General features: G+C 37.9%; 1 protein-coding gene across 2 annotated transcripts; it reads right to left on the minus strand.

Annotated features, from left to right (window-relative positions):
- Positions 1–5,841: 5,841 nt before the first annotated feature.
- Positions 5,842–11,193, minus strand: LOC115756162 (serine/threonine-protein kinase haspin homolog). 2 transcript variants are annotated; one of them, XM_030695854.1, is made up of 15 exons: positions 11,148–11,193; positions 10,899–11,046; positions 10,698–10,781; positions 10,230–10,320; positions 9,519–10,060; positions 9,044–9,167; positions 8,635–8,744; positions 8,177–8,288; positions 7,851–7,943; positions 7,700–7,761; positions 7,486–7,616; positions 7,317–7,387; positions 7,196–7,248; positions 6,582–6,648; positions 5,842–6,140 (listed from the first exon to the last, which is right to left on the minus strand). In XM_030695854.1, the coding sequence occupies exons 1-15, from the start codon at positions 11,164–11,166 to the stop codon at positions 6,015–6,017; spliced, it is 1,833 nt and encodes a 610-aa protein (XP_030551714.1). In that variant the 5' UTR covers positions 11,167–11,193; the 3' UTR covers positions 5,842–6,014. The 2 variants fall into 2 exon arrangements, with proteins under 2 accessions (XP_030551714.1, XP_030551713.1); XM_030695853.1 differs by having other exon boundaries at positions 10,698–10,784.
- Positions 11,194–11,700: the final 507 nt, after the last annotated feature.

Consider the following 11,700-nt stretch of genomic DNA (forward strand, 5'->3'; position numbering starts at 1 on the left):
GTTACCGGATAGCTTCCTCGAGAAGCTTTGAAATAGCTTCCTTGGCAAGCCAAAAGTGTTAGCTTCTTCAAGAAGTTTTAAAATTCCTTCTTTATTAAGAAATGATTTAGCTTACTCTAGAAGTTTCTAGGTGTCTTAAGGAATAAGTCAAGATATATTCTTTTATTTTCTAATTATTTCTAATGTGAGATCTCTGGATGTCACATAAAGGCCGCGAACGAAAATGCATTGCTCCTTATTCGGATCACAAAGATTTGCCTGCAAGGATGGGTTTGTCCGGCAAAAAATAAATGATTTGGAAAATATTTTTATAAAAATGATCGCTTGTATCGCTTATAAAAAATGAATCAGCGAAAAGTATTTTGCCTACAAAATTTTTAGACATACATTGTTGTCATTAATGAAAACAATTTCCATCAAATAATAATTTCACACCACACAACCAACCATTTTTTGGAAATTTTTTCAAATCTTTTATTTTTTGCGAAACAAACCAACCCCAAATTTAAATCTAATTTCCTAGCTCTTCTTTTTTCCTATACTAAAAGTTACTAATCATATTAAAAAGTAGGTCGAAGGACACCGGAAGTGCTAATGTTTGTGTACCGCACTTACTTTGATGCGAATTTTTTTTAATCACTTTAGTGCCAATTTTTTTTTAAAAATAATTCTTTGAGTGTCAACTTTGATGAGTTTTGCCAAAAATCTTATGTGGTAATTTTTTTTATTAATAATCTAATCCTACATGGTTCGCTAAAGAATCCCGATTAGAAAAAAAAGAAGCTAAAAACTAAAAAAAAAATATTAACTAAAAAAAGTAAAAAAAAAAAAAAAAGGAAAAGTAGTGGGTTGCATTGGCAAGGGCTTGCACAAGCCTCCCCACCGCCGCCTCACCATTGCCGACGGGGTTACCGAGCCTCGATCAGTGGCCGGCAACCCCCGCCAACCATTCCCCATCTCCGCTTTGTTTCTTCCCATCTTCGCTTTGCTTCTTGTGTGCGCTTTTCAGCTCTCCATTTGTTCGACTCGTACACCAAGTGTTCGACGAAATGCTTGAACCATGCTTTCCTTCAATTCGGCTTCCTCCCACTTTGTCATGCTGCACTAGTGTCAAGGCCACCATAAACTTCGTCGTCCTATGCTAGCGGCGGCCCTCAGCCAGATAGGGGCGAGGGCTCGGCAACCCCCGCTACCCAACCCCCATTTCTTTTTATTTTTTTAACTTTTTAATTTTTTTAGCTTATATTTAAGTTTGAGAACTGAATTTAAAAAAAAATTGCCACATAGACTGATTTTTAATTATAAATAATGTGTTACAAAATCTTCTAATTTATAGGCCAAGCTTTTTCCACTTCTCTTTTGGCTTAGATACTTCTTTTTTGTGTGTTTTGATCATACTATCCCTTGCGGTGGCCGCCAATTTTTTTTCTGTCTTGAAGGTCCCACTTTCCTTCTCCTAAGTAAAGGAGACTTAGGAAAATCAAGAAATATGGGAGACAAAAGTTCTCAAGAATATGCTCTATTTAGAGCACAAATTGAATCAGTTCGTCGGAGCCTTCTTATAAATACTAGTTATATCTGTGCCAATGACAAATTGTACTAAAATCAGAGCGGAAGGATCAAGATTCTTCCAAATTATTCACCTGTTAATCAAAGGGACTTCCACTAATATTTGTTCAGTCCCATTCAGTTTGCCATGAATGATAATTGTAGCAAAATGAGAGTGAAATCAAGATTTTGGCGAGTAACTTACCGATAGCATGAAGGGTTTGGTAGTTAGAGATGTCCAATTTCCACATTTTCTCTGCATAGCTCTTGTACACTTTTTGAATCTCCTCAAGCAGATCTTTCAGTTCGAGCTTCTGATCGATCTTTAGCGGCTTCGGCTTGAGGTTGTTGTCCTCCAACATCGTCGGAGAGTCCGTTTCGGATTCTTCCAAGATAGTGGGAAGTCCTCCCGTTCTCACAATTTTAAGCTCTATTTTTGGCTCCTCTATTATGTCATCATGTTCTCGGGAATTTTCTGAATTGGCCGTCATCATCTTCTGATTCGACAACCACTGCCTTTTCCCTAAGCTGATGATGATCCATCAGTTGTTCCCTTACCTTGTTATCCTTTACTTCGTCCATCGCAATGCATTGAACAGAGCCATGAATCCTCCAACTGCTCTTGAGCATTGCTCTCCTTTTCACCAAACTCTTTGCCGACGCAATGCCCATCATCAAGAGTGGATCGTGTAACCATCGCTTGAACCCACAAACACCTCTTGGACAGTGAAGCTCGTGATTTTTGGCTGCTCCGCAAATCCACTTATGTCTCTTCCAGCGCAAAACTGATACTTGCTTGATGCAGTTTCCACAAAAACAGAGTCCCCTTCGTCTCCATCAATTCCAATAACATCTGCATTGTGTTCTCTGTTTTCAATCTCTCTGCCCTCCGAATCCATCCCATTGTCTTCATTACAGAGAACACAATGTAAATGTAATTGGAAAGAAGAAGAAAGAAAGTCAAGACTCGGGAGGAAAAGAAAAGAATAAACAAACTAAAAAGAGTTGATCATGTAATTAAAAAAAAAGGAAGTGGTGGGCCTCATAAGAGATGGTATTGATGAAACACAGAAAAAGAGAGTCTCTAAGTCAAAAAAAAGAGTGGAAAAAGCACGAACCATTATAAATGCTACATATACTTTTTGGCCAGAATCTCTCATTGTTGGCACTTAAGTGATCGCTTTTTCTCCGATTTAGCACTTAAGTGATCCGATGAAAAATTTTGGCACCAAAATAAGTGCTCTGCACAAACTTTGATATTTCTGATGTCCCTTTACCTTAAAAAGTACTTTAGTTTTAAAAAAATACTAGTCACATTTGTATATTGTTAGTAAAATAAAAGGTCACAAATATATATCATACCTGTTACTTTTCTATGTAAACCAGATATGAATAACCGAAGTTATTATTTACATAACTTTTTTGCTTTTCTGTTGTAAAAGTTACTAAGCATAATGAAAATTACTTAGATAAATAGAAATATTACTAAGACATAAGAATATCAGGAGAAAGTGGAAAGTTACTGACAACACTTAAAAATTCGCTTTTCCATATTGAAAGTTACCTCGATTTAAAATAAATTAATTGTTACTAGCTAAGTAGCACCGACATCGACGTGCCACACGATATGACATGACATGGCTACATGTCATTCCTCAAAAACTAGAGAATTTTGACATGTTATATATTAAATTTATATTTTTGTATATATATACATGATACATATATATAAAAAAAAATCAACAGTGAGTTTTTCTTCTTCTTTTATCGGGGATTTACAATTTTTTTTTGTTGGCTGGGTATATTGTATTTTTAATGAATTTACATTTTGACTCTTAATTTATTGAAAATGTTTAAAGTTGACCCGTGCGTGTTGAAATGGCATGTCGAGATGTTTGACTGGTGTATTGGGATGCTGGACTCTGTTGGAGAAACATCTCGCAAAACATTTGATGTGCAAATGTTTAGGGTAAAAATGATGTGAAGACTCAAGCACTTTCATGAAAACATTCACCGAGAACCTCAAAAGATATGGTCACCGCATATTTGATATCAGAATTTAAAATATCAGGTCATACAAGGAGTATAAAGTCCATACATGTCAATGTTTGAGAAAGATCAGCTAAAGTTGCCCACGCTTGATGGGAAAGGCCAATGGGAGGATTTTTATCTCCTCAGGAACAGGACACTACTATGATAGAGAAAAGCCAAAACTGTCGGCGTGGGACAATAGCTAAGCACCTATTATAGGCAAGTCTAGTCTGACTTGGGAAAAGCTGCTCCGGCGTGAGGACAAGACATCCCATTGAACTCCAACAGCTCTTTTGCTTCTCAATGGATGCTCAAATGACTATTTTGCTAAAGGCTTATAAAAGGATGAGGTCGTGAAGGCCAAGAGATATCTAACCAAGGCACGAAAATATGATTGCTCTTCTAAGTGTTGCTCTAGAATTTGTTCTAGTTGAAAAGCATAAGTGTAAAAGATCTGGTGATCATCTATTGACTTGTAAACGTGTGAAACAAGTGTACTTCCTGAGTAGTGAGGTTGTATTAGGATAGTGTGTTCGATCATGTAAATTACCAACTCACGTACTATTTGCAACTTGAGAGGCGGTTTACTAGTGCATTTCAGCCCGTGTTATGGCTGTTAGTTGTGTGGAGTAGACGTAGGCTTGGTATATAAACCGAACTACTATATCTCCGGTGTGCTGATATTTCTACCTCATATCTCTACCCGCACACACTCGGTTACTGTTTAGCGAAATATTTGCTCGTCCGATCTTTTTCACATCATCTTTGGTTTTCTATTCACCCCATTTAGGTTGCATTGTTAGCCCCAACAACCTCGAGTGCTGCTGGTGTATATCGAGCGTTGACCACGTGTCAATCACATGCTACAAAATGTTAGACACGACATGAAAGCCCCGGAAGAGTGTCGGTGATTCCTAGGTCACTATTGTAAAAAAAAAAAAATGCTAACCACATCAAATATGTTGCTTTTCTACATTTGAGCAATTGAACATATTTAAAAGTCATTTCGATATAGAAAGACTACTAGTCACGTGTGCATAGCATGGTTTAGTGAATCAAAAGTTACTTCGACGAACAAAAAATTATTGTCACCGCATAGAGTTACTAGTTAAAGAGAAATTCCTGACCACACAAAACTTGTTCTATATTAAAATTATAATTAAGATTTCTAATCAGATATAAATATTACATGTAAATAAATAAAAATAATCATATTCAAAATTTTGCTTCTATTGAAAGTTACTAAGCATGATAAAGTGAGTTTGATTTAAAAGATTCTGATCACATATTAATATGACTAGGAAATGAAAAGTTACTAACCGCATAAAGTTTCTTCTTTATTCTCTTTCAAATTCATTAAGCATATTAAATGTTACTCCGATGAAAATATCTAAAATGATTGATTACATATGAATATTAGAAGTAAATTAAAGGTTACTACCCACTCAAAAGATTATATTTTACAAGAATTATCCATGGTAAAAGAAAGCAACCGCAAGGTAGTTGGCAATTGTGATACATCTTCAGTAGCTTTTCATATAGAAAGTAAGTTTCATAAGTTTGCCACATTTGCTGGTAATTTTCGTGATTAACAATTTACAATATACTTTAGTAATTTCAAAAGTTAAAGATAGTTCAAAATTTATCTGAAATTAGAGCAAAAATTACCAAACGAATTCTAAGCCTATTGCAATTGTGACAATTCAGTCAAAATTTTTTATTTTTTGCCAATTCAATCCTAATCCTTTTTGCAATTATATCAATTCAATCCGTCCAGCCAATTTTGACTGGCCGACGCTAACGTATACGCCCACCGGCACCCACATCCAGCAACATGATATTTTCATAAGTTTGCCACTTTTGCTTGTAATTTTCTTGATTAAGAAAGTAAGCTTACCCACATGAATAATTAACAATTTACAAGATATTTCAGTAATTTCTGAAGTTAAAAATAATTCAAAATCCATCTGAAATGAGATACTAACCGTTGAACATCTCAAATGAATGGGACATGTCACAGCAAAAAAAATTTCCCATGTTTCTTTTCAATTTTTTAATTACGTGAGAAGTCGTAGAGAAGGGCAATGGTCTTTTTTTTTTTTTTGTGTGTCAAATCTTGTCATAATCCATTGCTGCAGTAATAAGTCATGCCGTAACTTCCTCTTAACATTCTTTCCACCACCCTTCATATAACCCCTTCGCCAAAGCAACAATATGACTTCCCATTGTGAAATGACAATTTTGAAACCATCCCCGCTTTCTTGGAAAAAATAAGAACATGCTTTAGAAAACATAGCATACACTACTCAAAAACCTACCTGAACTCTTGTTACGCGAACTCGGAGTTTCTAGATGAGTAATTACAGGCATTTCTATGTATTTGTACCCGCAATAAATACCCATTTCACAAATAAACTGCAGTTCAAATTCTCCGATCACACTGCACTGTCAACATATAGATCAGCAAAAAATGGATCAGAAATTGCTTCTTTGGCTGAATCATACTTGTCTAAGCGTTTCTTCAAAGATCGCAATTCCCTTTCATCCTTTGACGAACGTTCCTGGGAAATATTCGATAATCAGTTCAAGACGTCCTTGGCATCATAAACATAATACGCGTGCAGAACCGCAAACATTCACCAAGGACCGCCATTACAATGGCAAAAGTAGAAGTTAAGACCAAAGCCTGTGTGTCATGAGCATTCATAGAAGGATGAATCTATCGTAACGGTCATTTGTAATCAGCAACCATTGAAAAGAAGAAAAAAATCTAGTTAACATATAGCCCATAATCAAATTCTCCTCTCAAAACTCCTTTTCAGAGGAGCAATATCAGATTTAGCTATGGAAGAGCAAAAAATGGAACAACGTAACACCGTCATCATTTAGGAAATCAAAATACTAAAGACATATACCTCTTGTTTCAAGACATGTTTGTATACTTGAGAGAATTTTTCTGGAGTGCTTACGAATGGTTTCATAAAAGAGAGCAAGCGACTTACATATGATTTCTTCAGTAGTAATATATCGACCAAGTACACCAACCATAGCACGTTCGTTTTTGGGAAGCTGTAAAGAGAAATGACCCAATCATCAACATGGACTTCCAGCTATGCTACACAAGCCCCATCAACAATGAGTCCAGAATATGAGAAACTAGTAGTGAAACTGGATAAGCAAGTGCAAGAGAAAAATGAATATTTATGTGTAAATCAATACATGCTTACTTACGAAAACTAAAATGAAGTAGCTATGAGCCTATGACTATCTTTTGACACTTAAGTATGAAAAGGAAAATCAAGATGTGACAACTCAAAATAAACGTATAATTACTTCATTAACAAATATGAAGTTTACTGTTGAAAAAAAATTTGATGCATACACCAGGCAGATTTAAATCCTCAAGTCCACTCTCTTGGTACAAATAAGTCACGTTGGGTTCCTCAAATCCATTTAGCAGTTCCGGACAGCATAATTTATATAGCAATGCTCAGACTAGATTAAAACATGGACCTATAATTAATAATCTCGTAATTTTCTGGGTATAATCCCATATGTTGTTTGCTAATCATATGTAGGATAATTTACTTCTCAGTGCAGGCAACAAAAGGAGTACCTTCCTTCCCAGTAATCTTCTGTCACTTCTTTCATCTTTCGATACGTTTCAGACTGTACATGCACAAAAGTTAGGAGGCATAGATATAGGGTATCTCAAGGAAAACCGTTTGTTCTCTTACTTGTTTATCTCCTTTTGGACCTTTAAAGAGATAAGGGTCCGAGGATAGATCCAGAAAGAGTATATCTTGGCCTGTGAATTCAGAATGCTACTATCAGTGTGCTGGGTCAGATGTATATATCAAACCATCAAATAAGTGACATAAATTAGGTAACAGAAAAGATGCCAACCGGTATTAATTCTAGAAAGGGTGAAGTCAATTATGGATATGCACAATCCAAAAGTCTTGACATTGATATGCTTTCCTTCAAGCATGAACTTCAGCATCCTAGAATCATTCCGGTTTAATAGGATATTCCCCCTGTCACGAATTCACATATTCAATCAGCAATTAACATAAACAGAAAAATGCAATTAAAGCTGTACATCACATTATAGACGGACCAGTGTAAATCACGGTGCTCAAATTCGTATGCAGCTTCAGCCACAGCCAGGGCAGCAGTAACCTACAATTTATTTATATTTTATTGAAAAGAGATCACTTATCGAATTAACCATACCAACCAGTACAAAGTGCAAGTGCTTCGTGATTTACCTGAACAAGTAGACTTCGTGCTTCATCGAAGTTCAAAAGCACAAAACTCTCAAGATCCTTGCCCCCATGTTCCAGGACAAACACCATATAGCACTAAAAACAATTTGTAAGCATATGTCAGGGGAAAGGGGTGATGTCAGCATTAACACAAACTTCGAATTTGAAATTAATTGAGTTATCAAATAATGTATCCAAGCTCTTGATCACAACTGTAAATCACAACTATGGAAAGCAAGCTGAAGAAAATCACCTAGGGTATTGAGGAAAAGAGTGAGAAAACAATGTCATCTTTTAACAGAAACAGAAGCAGAATAAAAGCACAAGACCTGTTTCTCTGGAAATCCCTTGGGATGATCATTTTCTGAACCATTATTTTCATCCCAATCTTCCCATGCTCTGATTAATTCCACATCATACGTACCTCGGCAGACCCTCAGACTGCGAAAGGAAGCGCATGAAAAAAAGCTAATGACGCAATCTCTCAAAGTATTGAAAAGCAAGCATAAATTCAATACAGGCCAATCTACCTAAAAGGATTTTCATAGTCATGGCCAACCGATTGCTCTCTCCTACAACTAGGTCAGTCTGTCCCTATGCTGGACTTAACATAGATCAGCAACGTTCTTAAATCACACGATGAGGACCTTTGCCAGGACTATCTAGCACATTGTCTCAGCACCATATTGAAAACTAAAAAGGATTACATGCGTCTTGTTATTTCCATCTATAGGACTGGCTTTCAACCAAAATGACAGAACGGAAGGATGTCAGATGGAAGACATACTCTATCGTTTGTATGAATGTCGTGCATGCATTATAAGCATCGTCCTTGCACTCTCTTAATCTGTTGAGAGTTTGAGAAAGTACAGCCTCCTCAAGCAGTTCTTCCGATCTCTGGTGCACATACAAATTGATTTATCAAGGTCTGTCACTCAAAATATTCCATTGTACCCATGAAAGCACGCATTAGATAAGAAATGGGAAGATAGGAAGGAAAGACGAGTCAAACTCATTAGTAAACACTGTACATAAGGATATAAAATGCGACATTAGGTCGCATATTCTTCTAATCCAAAGGACTAGTCTATTAGTATTTAGTTTGATTGGTAAACATATCATGCATATAAGGATAGCCGATGGAAGCACCTTTCCACTGAGCTCGCACAAACATGAGAGTCTGTTACAGTATTTACCTTCTGGACTTCACCATTAACTCGCAAGTCGCCATCTATGGGAACCACCTTGCATACATAGTTACCAGCCTTGAAGGCTTCCCCAAATGTACCCTCACCAATTTTGATAACATTATCAGGGGCACTGTATAGAGGAAGTGCTCCGTCAATAGGCTGAAGAAACCCAGTGCAAAGTTCAAACAACAGGCACAAACAATAAAGAATTAAAAAAAGAAAGGTAAACTTATTCAGCTGCTGAAAAAGTTCCATCAACATAGGTTCATTTCTATCATGCAACCAGACTAGCTAGATCTGCAATTTGATAGAACTTGATGCAACACGTTTTAAACTCAACCTCTGGCATTTATCTGAAATTGAAGTTTCCCTTTGACCCTTCATTTCATCCGATCACACTAGCTTTATTAGTACTTCCTTAAGAGAAAGTGAAAAAATTTGTGCACTGCAATATGAATTAAATTTCGAGCAAAGGACTCACCAAAATTTAGAGAACACGTCCACAAGAGTAGAAGGAGCTGTCTGCCCACAAACTGCAAGTAGTGCAGCAAATGGGTTCCACTGATCCCCATCGGATGTATCACAAGTTGAAGCCAGAGACAGCTTCCTAACAGCAGTTTCTAGATCTTTACAACTCTCATCAGCGACATCCTTCAATTCCAGTTTGCTAAGCTGAGAATGACCATGCCTTTTGAGATCATTCTTACAAACCAAACTTGGGCACATAGTTGAATTGATCCGCGGTAAAGATTGACTAGGCGTCTCCAACTTCGCACCCGAGGGCATGGCTGAGGTTTCTAATATCTTTGAGAGTGTGCTTGAAGGTCCGAAACTATGATTCAATTTCTTTGATATCAACCATTTCTCTAGCCTAGATGACAAGTGAGGTATGACAGTGTCAGTTTGATTGCCAACAACCCAGGTACCAGACTTCTTGGGAGAGGGACTCTCCTCTAACAACTCGAATGCATCAACCTCTTGAAAGTATGACCTTTCCTTATCGAAGCTATGCACAACCTTTGCCTGCAAAGATCACGACATGCAAATTAGCAGCTTTTCAAATGAAGACCTTACTTGACAATTTGTCTAATATGCAGAATATTGGAGGCCAGAATATCAAGAACAGATAAATATTGCTTTGAAAGAAACCTTGAGAATTCCACGTAACGCAATAGACACATTGAAATCATACATTTGGGAGAGGAGGTTTTGCTTTCCTTCTGGCATGCTTCCGTCCAGGACAATGATCTACACAAGCAGTGACAGCTATACTTGTTCTCCCTCTTGCAAACACAAAATTAGATTTTAAGCAAGATGACCAAAATTTTGAGACGATAATCATGCAGACATTTGCATTTTCTACTTCAATGCGGGACAGACGGAAATGGATAATAGAAGTATATTAGATCTTCACAATACAGTCATCTTTTATTTTGGGTCAGAATCCCACTACACTCAACAGTGTGTCGTCTGGCATTGGCAGTTTTAGGACAAAAGAAACGGAATATCTCTGGTTTTGTCAAAAATAAGAATTGGGTCAAAAAATTCCTATCACAGGAAATTCACTACTTTAAGATTATGCAACCTGTGTTTTGATGACCATCTAACCACGGAAGATAAGCCGAGAAGAAGTCAGACAACGGTAGTCGTAGAGACCAACCTGGTGGAAAGGGCACGGTTCCAGCTGACCCGCTTGCCATTAGCCGCCAAACTCACCCGAGCCACATTAACGACGTTCTTGCCGCTATCAAACGAGGAAGAAACAAAAGAGAACGAACAACAGCATAAATGGATGCCACCAACCTCATTAGACGACAAATGCACGAAGAAACTGGAACAAAAAGGGAAAATTTCGGCTTACCCAGCCGCTGCATTCTGCTTACTGACTTTCTCCTGCTTCCTCCTCTGGTAAATCGCTTGTTGTTGCCTGGGTCGCTGATGCTGTTGCAACCGCTCTTGCTCTTCATCGACGGCGGCGATCTCTGACCAGAGATCGGCGCTGATTCGACCTGATGGAAACATGAGAACGCGCTTGTGCATAACATTCGACGGGAAACGAAACGGAGGAAGACAAATTGCTGCAGGATTAGAGGTTTTGTGGGTTCTGTACCTGCCGCTCCGGAACTCATCAGCACTTTGCGCACAAAGAGAGAGAGAGAGATTTGAATGTGATGAGAAGTTGGGCGGGAGCGTGCGATCGGACTTCCGTCGAGATCGAAAGGGTCGAAAATGGGCCGGGCCGGGCACTCCTAGCAGGACTACCCGGAATGTGCCTCCGAATGGGCCGGTTTTGGGCCCGCCCACCTTTAATGGGTAGGCCCGACACTTGAATGCGATATTATGTCAGGCTTTGTTTTGGAACTATGGTTCAAAGACGCAAAAAGTCACCGAACCATGTTTCTGAGATCACGATCCTTTTTGAAGTAAGATCCAAAGTTCGAAAGATCTTTTGCTAGTCGCAAGCTGCGACTTTGGAATCCTTCAGAACTCCGGAAGCAATATTCCGCGCTCGAGTTCGCCAGCTGCCTGCCCGATTTTGGGTTGATTGGAACTTTGGGTCTTACATTTGCTGTAAAATTCGCCCGAAACGGAGTTTGGTAAAGAGATATGGCTTGCCAAAGTTTATAGTGCAAAACGCCTTACCTCTCTGTTGTTTAAGATTA

The sequence above is a fragment of the Rhodamnia argentea genome, chromosome 6 (genome assembly GCF_020921035.1).
Source record: "Rhodamnia argentea isolate NSW1041297 chromosome 6, ASM2092103v1, whole genome shotgun sequence".
In the NCBI taxonomy this organism is placed as follows: Eukaryota; Viridiplantae; Streptophyta; class Magnoliopsida; order Myrtales; family Myrtaceae; genus Rhodamnia; species Rhodamnia argentea.

Excerpts from the sequence above, each read along its gene's own strand:
- LOC115756162 (XM_030695853.1), bottom strand. Across the intron at positions 7,617-7,699 it reads GAGCACCGTGATTTACACTG|GGGGAATATCCTATTAAACC; the intron begins GTCCGTCTATAA and ends AATTCGTGACAG. Across the intron at positions 7,388-7,485 it reads CCTTTCTAGAATTAATACCG|GCCAAGATATACTCTTTCTG; the intron begins GTTGGCATCTTT and ends CTGAATTCACAG.